Source organism: Gouania willdenowi, chromosome 3 (genome assembly GCF_900634775.1).
Source record: "Gouania willdenowi chromosome 3, fGouWil2.1, whole genome shotgun sequence".
Taxonomy (NCBI): domain Eukaryota; kingdom Metazoa; phylum Chordata; class Actinopteri; order Blenniiformes; family Gobiesocidae; genus Gouania; species Gouania willdenowi.
Window position 1 is genome coordinate 5,824,246 of NC_041046.1, and position 13,897 is coordinate 5,838,142.

Here is a 13,897-nt window from a genome sequence, read left to right on the forward strand (position 1 = left end):
CAAATAACATAAAATCATAATAAGATTTTTTAAAAGAAGAAACGTATTCATGGTGCGATGTAAGAGGAGAATGTTTGTAGGACGGACGTGATATACGTGTCAGTAGGTGGTAGAGGTGTAAAGAGTATTGATATATCCTAGTACTCAAGTACAGGTAGAAAGTAGCTCATTTAAATAATATTCAAACTAAAAGTTACTACTTCATCACTATGTACTGTCCCTTTTTTTAATAAATAGTTACATTAACCCCATGTTTATTTTTGGGATTAAAAAAACTTCTTTTAAAAGCGTGCTTAAGTACAAGTAAAATGATTTATTTAGAAATATACTCAGTACCTATAAAAGTAACTCAGTTACAGTAACGTGAGTACTTGTAATCCATTACTTTCACTTGCCCCCCCAACATTATAGAAACTATAAATAACAGACACCAGTCCCTGCAGGATATTTATTTCAAAATTACACAATATTTCATTTTGTGTAACTTGGGACAATTTTGTGGGATTTTTTTGTGCAAAATTGCACGATTTCCAAAAAAAAAAAAGACAATTAATGTAACAATTTGTGACTATACAGTTGTGGAGTTTGAATTAACTTATGAATTTGGAGGGACAATGATATCTACAACTGATTTATTTGGTAATTTACACAATGATTCATGTTAAATTACTTTCTTACTTTCTCCGGCGGGTCACATTGGATGCTCTAAAAGGGCCGGATTTGGGTGCCGTGCCTTGAGTTTGACACATGAGCATTAGATTGTGTGACATGAAAAAAAAAAAATTAAAAAATTAAAATTTACTCAGTAATGGTTGGGTGTCGAAATGTAACAAATTACTTTACTTCTTTTAAAACGTACTTAACTCTCTGAGTGCCATTCACGTCTATAGACGTTAATTGTGTTTTTCGTCTGGGGTTGCTAGGAGACAGTGTGACGACGCTCTCCTGTTAATATCTAACTTGTACGATGATATAGTGACCAATGGGTGGCAGATGAGAGATCACCCGTGATGGCCAGAGCTCAGAGGAACAGGAAAATAGTTTACATGACAGAAAATGGCGCTATGAGAGTTAATGCTGAAGTTCACCACCAGTTCACAGCAGCGCACACTCGACCAGAGCATGTGTGGAACTAAGTGGACTATTAAGAATGTGGCGATGATGAGAGAAAACAATCAAAAAAAGGGGTAAGCGGTGACACTAGGCACGTCTGGGAGGAGGAGGAAGTAGCGTGTGTGGAGAATGACGGGGGAGAGACTTGGAGAAACACCAAAATACAGTAAGAAATCCATTCAACTCTGAGATAGATAACAAATTAATAATCATCATCAAAAGCCCAGTCTCAGTGTTGTTTTTGTAGTTTTACAGAAGGAAACCACTAAAGCAAAAAAATTTAAAAAAATTGCTTCAAAGTCACTAATAGGTTTTTTTCAGAAAAAGCCGTTTTTTTCAGTTTTTTGTCACAAACTGGAGATTTGTGTGAAACTTGCCTCTATTCAACTGCTGATTACGGAAGAACCAAACAAGCTAAAAACTAAATTATTTTTTCTGATGAAAGTAGAGAGTTTAATCTTTCAGAATTTCAAATTGTCAAAGTACAAAATATTATGTGGGTCTTTTAAAATAAGTCAAAATGCTCGAAAATGTCTAGCACTGAATGATTTAAACACAAGTAGAATTACTGATTTAGAAGTACACTCAAAAAAGTACAAGTACCCATAAAAGCAACTCAAATACAGTAACATGAGTACATGTAATCCATTACTTTCACCTGTGGTAGGTGGCAGTAGTTGCAGATTAAACAGTGGAGGTGGAGCCCTCCCAACTGCAGCACATAAAGATGACACTGTCTCTTTAACTGTGAATAAAGTAGAACTCGTCTTGAAGCCACCATTGATTTCCTATTCATTGGTGAGCATGCTAAATCAACAGTGAGCACAATAGGCCAATCATCAAGCCCAGCTTCAGCAGCACCACTCCGATCCCACCCTCGATCCATCTGGCACTGGTCACAGGCCGTACTGTAGACGCCATCAATGCCCTACACACAGCAGCTATTAGTGCTGTTATTCTGCATCAATGAAAAGGAATCAATTAGGCCTCATTATAGATGCATATTAAGGTGGAGTAATTATCTGGTGGGGAATGCACAATGATCGATAGCTCGGGAGCACAAACGCACACTTAAAGACACATACTAGCACAACGGAACAAACACTTAAAGTGTCTTTAGAAGCCATGTTAAGTTTGTTAACTGAAAAAGTGAAAATAATTAAGACTAATGTTAACAAAAACTGTATTAAAACATATATTTGTAATTATGTCAAATAATAAAAACTAAACTATAATGGTCACATGGGACAAAATCCAATCAGAAGTGAGACTGATTTCATATCGGCTTAGTTCCGACACTTCAGAGTGCTCAGAAACGTCTTCCTTTTCTATTTTTTCTTTACCAACATTCAACAATGAAGCAGCAAACAAGTTCTTCTTCTGACCACCACCAATTGCCGTGCGCTCTACGTCATCTCCCACACTTCCTGTTTTTAGCTCACGCGAGCACAGATGTGTTCAACGCGCTCCTAATCACTCTAGACTCTGATTGGAAACGTTCCGAGATCAGCAGAAATTATCACTGTAGAATGTGTGGCTCAATGGTAGAGTGGGCAATTGAAAATGACCAAATACATTGTAATCGTAGGAGTTCTTATCTTTCTTACGCAACTTGCTTTGTCCTAAAACTCCTCCTAGGCTTTGAATGCAGCACTAAAGACAAGCATGTCATCTCATAGGGGCAATGTCAGACTGGTACCATTAAATATCATATTTAAGGTCATGGTCAGTCTTTTGCTTTTCCTGCATTATGTAACTTGTCAACAAATCCAGATACAGATTGCTAATTTTCAATTGCCAAATATGTATTTGCCTTGGGAATAAAGGTTGTGCCTAGTTATTCTTATTATTAGACTTTGTTTGCGTGTTCACACCGACCCAAACGAAGAGGACTATATATAGAGTGGACACGCTCTGAGAAATAATCACTCTAGAATTCTCCTGTTTGATTCGCTCTAGACTTGTTTGTGTTCACACCGACCAAAACGAGGGAAGGTGTCAGAGCAAACAGATCCTACAGCGTTTTAAACCGCTCTAGGATCCGTCTGTCTAAACGCACCACAAGTTTTTTTTTTTCAGAAGGTATTCAATCTAAAACTACTTTTTGTTACCTAGTTGATTAAATCATATCATTCAAACTAAACTTAAACTCAAACCAAACATGCTGTCACAGTAGCATTGATTGAAAGGTGGCAATGATATATAATAATATATATATACTGTATATACTGAGTATTGGTGTATGATTGTGGGTGGTGTGTGGACAGACTGGAACCTGTTCAGGCAGTAAATCCACAGACCAGGACGGAGCGTTCTTTCTACTTCATGAACCTGACTGATGTTAGAACATGGAAAAAGGAGATTTACAACTGAGACACCATCACTTTTCTGTGTTTCTCTCTCTCTCTGTGTGTGTGTGTGTGTGTGTGTGTGTGTGTGTAGAAACACGAGAAAACGTTGGACATTGGAGAAGAAACGGTGACACATCCTTTAAAATTCAAAGGTTTTTCAGAGTTTTAGGTGCTGGACTGCTGAAGGCCCTGATCCACTGCTTACAAAACACACAATGGACACACACACACACACCACACACACACACACATTTGCAATGCAAAAAGTAACAAGCACACGCACACACACAATCCCATGCATAACGCCTATTAAAGAGCAACGCTCTGTCCCAGTCGCATAATTTAATTTGTTATGAAGGTCAATGACAGCCAAGTAATAATCACCATTGGGGATCTAACAATTTGCCCATTTCGGAACATTGAGGCACTGATGACTCAACTATTAATAGACTGAGGCCCCCCCCGCCGCATCCCCTTTTTCTTAATGAATACCAATCAATTCTAATATGTATTCTTAAATACTCACTCTGCCCTAAATCATTGTCCAATGACGACAGAAGCCACACATGCGACATTTACACAAACTTCCTGGTAAAAAGTGTCAGTGATAAAAAAAACCACTGTAACCACTTTGGGTCAAAATTTACGTGGTTTTAGTCCTAGTCGTTGACTAAAACACTATTTCATGTAGTCATATATAGCTATTTCAGTTATGGTTTTAGTCAACAAAATTACTAGTGTTCATCAGTTTTTTAAAGATTCAAAAAACATTTATCAACCTGGATGGTGGTTAATGTACTGGCTTTAGTTTACATTTTATTAGTAAACAAAGATAACAATAGATGGGTAATAATTTCATTAGGGGCACATTTAAGGAAAAAACATGTCCAGGCCCAATTTTTCTTTTCTTTTTGACATATAGTTTTTTCGGAAAAAATGTTATCCACTGAAATATAAAGTGTGTATTGCTTAATAAAGCAGAAAAATCCTAGTTTTCTAGTTCCGGTAGTTTTTTTTTGTAACGTAGGTTCAAATGAGAATTTTCAGCACTTTTTGTCCTATCTCAGGTGTGGTGGCTCCAATAAAAACTAAGAGGAAACCAAACACACAGGAAAAAAACTTGGAGGAAGATAGCGAGTGCAGAATTTGAAATCTGATTGTAGAAGAGCTGAGCGTAAATGGGGAACAACAAAACTTCAGATTAATCTAGACCTGTACAAAATGAGCCTATGTAAATTCAATGCTGGCAACAATACCTTTCATAAATTATTGCTAAAAACGTCAACAACTCTTACACAACGTTTCCTTTCCACTCCGTTACCATCCACTGTATCCATGGAAACCCCAGAACAACTTTTTAATGTCAATTTTCAAAATGTTAATGAAGAACATTAGGTATTAGAACAGGAACCATTGTGTTGTACCTCAGTGTGTGATGGCTGTGACCAACTTTCATGTTGTCCACTCCACTCCGTTACCACAAAAAGGTAACGGAGTGGAAAATCATTCAACCCCATGTTAAACAAACATTAGGAAGAATTCAGCATTGCTACTATGCTTGATAAAGTTTTCGTCAAATGCATTTGACATTGTTGTTGTCATTTGAAAAAGTAGTCAACAAAAACTTGGCACTGCTCTGAATATATCTTTTGACTTTAGTGCTAAAGCAAACGACTGTATGATGTGATGAGTTGATAAATCCTCCTCCTCCCCTATTTTTTTTTTTCTTTACAAACATGAAGCAAGACACAATGACAAGTTTTTATTTGTGCCTGAGCGTCACCCAAGCCTATTCAGACATATGTGCCTGTCATTTGTCGCCAAACAAATAAGCCTGAGATTAAGCTATTTTTATCAAGTGGGAGAGAGCGCCTCTTCTTTTTAAGTGATCATCAGTGTTTGGGGCAAAAAAAGAATGAGAGTTAAAATCCTTTATCTGTCAGAGGCTCAACAACTCAAGACTAATTACAAATTAATCTGGATCTGAATATCTGCAACTAAAGAAGTTGTGGACAGAGTTCTATATTTATTGGGAAGCTCAACGCGGAGACGTGGATGGAGCCAAAACCCAAAAGACAGAGGACGACTTAATTGCCTTCTTTTCTGTAGCCAAGCAGTTAAATCAAGTCGGAGGATTGTGGGTATTAATAATTGATCATTAGCTTGATAAGGCTGAGCGTGCCCAACGTTCAGGTTCCTCCTTCTGGGGTTGAGCACCACGGCTCTACTTCTGCAGAAGGTCAAGTAGGTTTATCGTATCGAATGGAAACTCGACTGCCCCAAATCAACAGCAGCGGTGGATCTTTAACGGATAGATTTACTAAAGTAGTGATGAAAAGGCACAACAGAAAACTTTTCCACCGTCCTCCACTCTGTAATCTAAAGTGTGACTAAACCAAAGGACGTCATTTTCAACACTTGATCATGAAATAACTCCTGGAATGCTCTGAACATCGAACTTGAAACTCTGGTGGATGGTAGTTAGCTTCCTGCTGGGAGATTAGGCTTTGATTTGGTGCCAGGGTATGTCACTCTCAATTACTCACTGTGTCTGTACAGCGAGTGTACTCTGTATACCCCACCCCCACCCCCCCACCCCTGGTCCATTGGTAGGGGGACCTCTGGGCACCTTGACTGTCGTTTAACTGCTTGTGGCATGAAGCGGCTTAGGAAATGGGTCATTAAATCCAACGAGCTGGGGCCAAACCCCCCAGTGCCCTCGATCTGTTTTCAATCAGATCTTTCTTTACACGAGTGACAGAACCAAGCTTGGCACTACCTCGTGTCGTTGCATATACGATCTGAAAATTGACTATGGCTCTAAAACCTACAGTGACTCAGCATTATTGCCGTTTGTAAATGAGGGAGTGAAAAAATGTACTTCGATAAATTTCCTTTAATAACCGAGTTCCTCTGAGAAAAATGGCTCACATTTTGCATTTCTTTAATGCTTTCTTAAAATCAGTTCATCTGAAATGTATTTTAAAAAAGCAAATGAGAATTTAAACACTTTCTATCAAGGAAGGTACAACTGTGTTTAAACACTTGTTCTTTTTCTCTTTAAAGCACCTGTTACTGCAGATTTTTTTGTGTGTGTGGCGATACATCTGCAAATAAACAAATTACAGATGTTTCTGCAAGCAATCAAAGGCCCTGCGTAATAACTGCAAGCATTATGGGTGGTCCATGGTACAACATGTAACCTTTGTGGGAGAGCTGCTTTCTGTCAATCCAGAATAAACCGCAGCAAACGTCTCGATTAGATGCGTATCAAGCTGCCCCACATTGGAAAAACAGTTATCTAAACAGAAATGATGAGAATTGGATTTATATACTTTGTGAAACAAGTACAAATAACAGCTACAGTATATGGGTGAAAACTTCATTAGGGGTCAAACGATGAAGGCCTTTCCACTCTGTTCTCACAAAAAGGTAACGGAGCGGAAAGGTGTGATAGCTGTGACCAACACTGTGTTACATCTCAATGGTTCCTGTTCTAATACCTAAAGTCCTTCATTGCCTTTTTAAAAAGTGACATCAAAAAGTTGTTCTGGGCTTTCCATGGATACTGTTGATAGTAACGGAGTGGAAAGGAGACAGAAAAGTGCTGAAAATCATCAATCAAACCTGCGTTACACAAAAAAAAAAAAAAAAAACATAGCTAGAAAGCTAGGATTTTTCTGCTTTATTTAGAAATAAACACTTGATATTTTAGTTGGTCACATTTTTCCTGAAAACAATATGTTAAAAAGTTTGGGCACGGACATATTTTTTCCCAAATTTTATTTTGGCCCCAATTAAATTTTGCCCATAGAGAGATCAACTTATCCACAGTTTACTATGATCATCCTAAGTTATATTTATTATTTTTAGATGCTGGTTGGGCTCCCTAGATGCGTTCGGGTGTGGGAGTATCTGGTTTTGCTGCTGTTCTCTCTCTCTTTTAAAATAGGTATATTTACACTTTTTATTAGAAGAAGAAGAAGAAGAAGAAGAAGAAGAAGAAGAAGAAGAAGAAGAAGAAGAAGAAGAAGAAGAAGAAGAAGAAGAAGAAGACAACTTTTGGCTGCATGCGAGAAAGCACATATTAGCTAAAGCAAAATTTGGCAATTAAAAAACAAATTCAAAGCAATTATAAAATAAACATTTTAATAACCGTTGCCGATAAATGTGTTTTTTTTTTTTTGTGTGTGTTTTGTTTTTTCTTCACTCTATTCCTTGACAATATTTTCCACTTCTTATACTGGAGCCAATAATTAAGAAACCGCTCTACAATTGACACATTTTTACAATAACGAATAATGAACAAAAAACAACCAAATCAGATATCATTCAAATACAGAAAGTACATGTAAATTAAAGAAAGGTGAAATGAAATTGGACAAAAACTTGATTCTTTTGAAACAAAGAAATGCAAACGCAATGAGAGAAAAGGACGCACATACACACACACACACACGCACACACACACACACACACACACTGGGTGATAAAGCATACCTTGCACAGAAATTGCCAACACAATTTCTTATTCACATAAAGAGAGAAAGGCTAATTACACAGACCTTGATTCCTTCCATTCTGACATGAAGTCTTCAGCTGGATTTCTATGACTTTCCAGGACTGACTGATCTCATCTACAAAAGGAAAAGGGCAGACATTTTGGTGGAAGGTAAATACTTGAAATGTTAGCATGGGGAGATTCTTCGATTTGTCCTTTAGGAAGATGCAAACACGTGATACACCATGCCCCCCCCCCCACTACCCCTGTTTCCTCTGCCGAACAATCTCTTTTCTCTGTTTCATCTGTGGCTGCAAAAGCAGGGCCAGCAATAAGATGAACAAAAAAAAAAAAAAGGGGGGGGGCGACGACACTACACACACTTGTTGCCTGCACTTTATCTCTATATTATGCGTCGCTGCTGCTTTTCGTTCACTTTCAGAGAGTAAGATAAATGAACGACGTACATTTCGTGCACCTGTCCTCCCCCTCCCCTCGTCCCCCCCCCACCCCTAACGATAAGGGATTTCATTAACGTGAGAATGCTTGGACTGAAAGAAACATTGCTTCAGTGTTGTTGTCCTCTCTGCTGCCGACGCCCTAATTTCCTCCTCGCCTTACTCTTGACTGTTAAGTGATCATTCAACACAGGGGATGGGCCAAGGGTAAAATATTGACAAACGCGGTCATGTTCATGTGACAGAGTGAGGAGAGGAGGGAGTGTGTGTGTGTGTGTGGAATGGAAATGAATTATTAAAATAAATAAAAAAATAGCGTAATAAGTGGATTGTATACCGAGGCACGAGAGAGAGAGAAAGAGAGAGAGAGAAAGTAAAGTGTTAAGCGAATGACAGCGAGGATGTAAATGAGTGATATGATCAATTCAGAAAGATCAGGGAGTTGGGCAATAATTTAAAGAGCGAGCGCCGATCTGTCAACCCCCCCGACCCGCCCCTCCCCCCCCCCTCCACATCCCTGATGGATAACTGTATGTAAAAGATACATAATTTTTTGACTTGCCATTTACACAGCATTGCACCTGAAAGCCAAGTGGCATAATAGACAGTTGAAAATGTCAACGAAGTACAGCAGTAAGTGTAAGTGAGAGAGACAGGGTCCTAATTGGAACGGCTCCATTTAACGTTGGGGTGGGGGGGGGGGGGTGTGGGGGTGGAGATGCTCCGTCCCAACACGTTTATGTAAACAAACAAAAAACCCACAAATATGTATTTTAAACGCATTTGCTTTAACACCTTTTCTAATCTGCACCTATTTAAATCAAGGGGGCAACTGTTAGAAAGGAGGAGCCAAAGCATTAGAAGGATGGGTTTGAATGTTTTTAGGTGGTGTTTTGTGTGTTAATGTTGTCATTCCGTGTGTTATTTGTGTCATTTTAAGGTTGCTATGTGTTTTGTTTTGTTTTTCATTTTATCTACTGTTTGCTGTTGTCTTATGTATTCGTGTGTTTTTCAAGTTATTGCATATTTGTAATTTTTGTCTGTGCTATAGTCACTTTGTGTACTTTTGTTGTCATTTTCGGAGTCATTTATCTGTCATTTTGTATATATTTCTTTCGTTTGTGGTTTTTTGCTGTCGTTTCATGTGTGTTTGGAGTCTTTTTTGTGTATTTTTTTGTTGTTTTGGTGTTTTTTTTCAAGTTATTGCATATTTCCTTGTAATTTTTTGTCGTGCTATAGTCACTGTATACTTTTGTTGTATTTTTAAAATCATTTTTGTGTATATTTGTTGTTGTTTTGTCCAAGTTGGCTGTTGTCTTGTGTATTTGTGTTGCCGTTTTGTGTGTTTTTTCAAGTTCTTGCATATTTCCTTGTAATTTTTGTTTTTTGTTGTATTTTTTGTCATTTTTGTGTATATTTATTGTCATATAGTTATTTATTGTCATATTGTTATTTATGACATTTTGTATATATTTCTCTCATTTTGTGTTTTTTTGTTGTCCTTTCATGAGTGTTTGGAGTCATTTTGTGTATTTGTGTGTTTTTCCAAGTTATTGTGTATTTTCCTGTAATTTTTTGTCTCTGCTATAGTCGCCTTGTGTACTTTTGTTGTATTTTTGGAGTTATTTTGTGTATATTTGTTGTCATTTTGTACATTTATCTGTCATTTTGTAAATATTTCTCTCATTTTGTGTATTTTTGATGTTGTTTTGTGTGTTTTTCCAAGTTATTAGTACATTTTTTGTCTCTGCTACAGTCATTTTGTGTGTACTTTACTTATCTTTTTTTAGTCATTTTTGTGTATATTTGTGTTAGTTTTGTGTGTTACTGTTGTCCTATTGTAAATGTATTTATGTTTGGAGTCATTTTGTGTATTTTTGTATGTCTCTGTAACTTTTAATGTTTATTAAAGTTATTTTGTGCATTGCTTCTGAGAGGAAGGGCCACACAACACATTTGGCCCCAGACCCATCAGTCGCCCAGAGCTAAATGAAATAATTCAAATGACATATCAAACCACATGGTGCCACTCACACCGGTTAAACATCAGCGCAATTAGCCACCGATGCTAACGCTACGCCTACAGATGACCAGTCAATGACCAAATCTATGCGGTTATGGCACGGCATCAGAAGGACGTTGGAAATGCATGTATAGGATTTACCTATCTATCCCAGAGCAGACCTGACTGTTGAGCCTGAGCCAGCGCCACATGATTGTGTTAATTAATCTGCCATTGTGAGCGCGGGGAACAGCTGCACGGGCTCTCATGGCCGCGTTGTCAAAGCGAAACAATGCAATGTTAAGCTTCCCCACAGAATCTTCCATTACAAAGAAGCCCCAACAACAGGGCTGAATTCATAAATCCATAGATCAATTTTTACCAGCACTAATGTCTGACCTTTAAAGTGAAAAAAGGGGGCTTAGTTGGGTTCTTTTTTCCACACATGCTTCATTTGGGTTTGAAATATGGTCAGATATGTGACACCCAGCAGCAGTCAAAGCCAAATTTTCCCAAACACCTACTCAACAACCATCCGAAATGGATGGATGGATGAATGGATGGATGGATGGATGAGAATGAGAGAAAAGAACCACAGACGAGTGCTGGAAGCCACCTGCTGGGCACTGGTATTTTAAAAGAAAGCATCTTAACGCTGTTAGCAGGGATCATCGATCAGATTATGTGGTGTTAATTTGGACTAGACAGAGAGTGGAGGGAGGAGGGGAAAAAAGAAGAAGAGAAACAAAATAGAATTAGCTTTACATGTCCTTTAATGCCAGACATTTACAATTGAGGCTCAGAATGTTGCCTTTTATTTGACCATTATTCATCTCAACACAAGACTGAAATGATTAGTTATTACACAGATAATGGCATGCGACAAAAACTAAAATAATCCTGGCATTAGAGCACAACAATAAGACCAAAACAAAAAAGATTCATTTAGAAACAACATTGACCAGGGGAATACATAAATAACATTAGGTAAACTGTGCTGCCACCCCGAATTACGTCTGCAATAACAGACTTCACAAATAAATGGTTTAGCACCTCTAATCAAGTTCACAAAATGTTTCACTAGACAACCATTTCACTGCATTCATTACAGCTTCACTGAATTACAATTTTATCGCTCGCAGAAATCACAGCGTTTCGTCTTTAATGTGTCAACCAAAGACTCATCTTTGGGGGTTTTTTTTGGGTTTTTTTGGAAGCGACGGAGGGATGGCGTGCCCCGAACACGCTCTGTCAACAGCGAACGGCGTGGCCTTGGTGTACGCCTGGCGCTCGCAGAGAGATGGTGATGCACCCCGAAAAAAAAAAAAAAAAAATCCTCAAGACGCCTGGCTCTCACCCCACTCTGCAGCCGAGCCCTTCTGTCTCGCAGAAAGCCTTCCAGCAGCCCACGGAGCACGAGAGACGAGGAGGAGGAAAGTTACATGTACGACCCCACTCATGGATCACACGCAACAGCTTCTCAAATGGGGTACATGTACCCCTAGGGGTACGCGATGGCGCAACAGGGGGTATTTGAGGCAGAGAAAATGGAAAATTAACAAATGAAGTGTAACTCTTGGTTCCACTCCAGGAAATGATAAAAACTCTAGAAATAAATCTATTCAGGAGTCACTAAATCAGTGTTTTTCAACCTTGGGGACGCCAGGAGTTTAAATGGGGTCGCCTGAAATTTCAGAAAATGTAAATTTCAGAAAAAATATAGATTTTTTTTAAATTTATTTCAAAAGAAAATAAATATTTTTTTTACAGTTTAGAAAAAAAAAAAAAAATCTTTTTTCTACATTTCAGAAAAAAAAAAAATATTTATATGTATTTTAAAAATTTCAGAAAAAAAAAAAATAAGAATAATTTTGGAAAAAGTAATAGATTTTTTTAATTTCAGGAAAAAATATTTGATATTTTGAATTCAATAAACATTTTTATAGATTTTATTTTTAAATTTCAGGAAAAAATTTATATTTCTAAAATTTCAGAAATAAAAACAAATAAAGTGTTAGTTTTGGTCACACTCCAGGCATAAATTATTCTTTTTTTTTAAGACAACACAATATTAACTTTCACTTTGTGAAATATAAATCTAGGTAAACTAAAATGCAGTCAAAATAAATGAATAATAAATAAATAAATAAATAATTTCTTCAAGTTCAAACATGATCAAAAAATAATTGTATTTGGTGTCACCAGAAATTCTTGTTATGAAAATGTGAACCACTGAACTAAAACTGTTTTTTCCACTTATTAACAAAATGAGGTTCTTTAAAATGTCATCATTATTGATCTATAGTTGTTTTATAGTATTTTAAGCAAAGCGTTGCTTTCTGTTAGCATCTCTAATGCTAACGGGTCAGTTTGACCCATGTTTTAAATCAGCTGTAAAATAAACAAAAAAAGATTATCAATCATCTCATTTGTTTCTTATCTCTTGGTTACATTGTTAGGCTTCCTAATCAATGAAAATATTGGTGTTATTGTTTTTGGTGTGATCCATTATTTCTGTCAGTACAGCCTTAGATTTCACTTTGTTTTTTCCTAAATGATAAAATGATCCTAAAGAGAACTCACAGGTTGAGGGAAAAGTTGATATGAAACATATTTTAATAATTTAACGACGTATGTGTAAGACATAGATCTGAAACATTTTAAATAATTTCCATGCCAATTACAATTACAAAGTCAATTATCGGAACTAAATTATGATTACAACAGCAACAGATTTCTAGAATTACATCACAATTGTAATTACTTATCAATTACACTTCCTTCTCCCTGTGACACCGGCCCTCAATCTGCACCCAGTCGCATTCTGCCAAATATTGAGACTGAATTTAGCAGTGAATCCCAAATCTAAGAGTAGCTGCCATATTTTTTAATAGACTGCACAAATGTTCTCTTTAAAAAAAAAAAACTAGTTTGTTTGCTCAGTTCTTGGACACACCAAGTTTAAGACAGTCAGAATCACACACACACACACACACACAGATGATGATAATCCATGAAAGCGTACAGATGGGGAAGGGTGACACGGTGCTAACTCGCGTCTGAAAAGTGATGCTGGCGGCAGCATCTCACCTGTCCAACACGCTGGATTTCAGAAAGCCATCAGATGTTGCGTTTACCGCTACACTGAACAGTGAGGAGTATCCGATCGGGAGGAGCTTTGGTGCTCTTACACTTGACAACTCAACAGGACACTTGAGTTTGAGCTGGAATAGAACATTTTTGCGACGCCCGAAAAGAAAAGAAAAGAAAAGAAGGTTGATATCTCATTATCCTCCTTCCCTCATGGCTTTGTTAGTATTTACGGCGAGAATGTTTCAGAGTGTATCGAATTGGAAGAAGGGAGATTTTTCTTCTTTTTTTTTCTCATGTGGTTCTGCAGTGCTGTCGGCTCCCTGATTGTTTGAGTATAAAAATAATCGTCATGGAAATAGATCTCATTGACAACGTGCCA

General features: G+C 37.4%; 1 protein-coding gene across 1 annotated transcript in view; it reads right to left on the minus strand.

Annotated features, from left to right (window-relative positions):
- The window catches only part of znf536 (zinc finger protein 536), a 281,007-nt gene that overhangs the window by 71,150 nt on the left and 195,960 nt on the right, over positions 1-13,897 (minus strand). Inside the window, exon 6 of the mRNA XM_028441311.1 lies at positions 8,030-8,101. Coding sequence (XP_028297112.1) covers positions 8,030-8,101 — 72 coding nt within the window. The remainder of the gene's footprint in view (positions 1-8,029; positions 8,102-13,897) is intronic.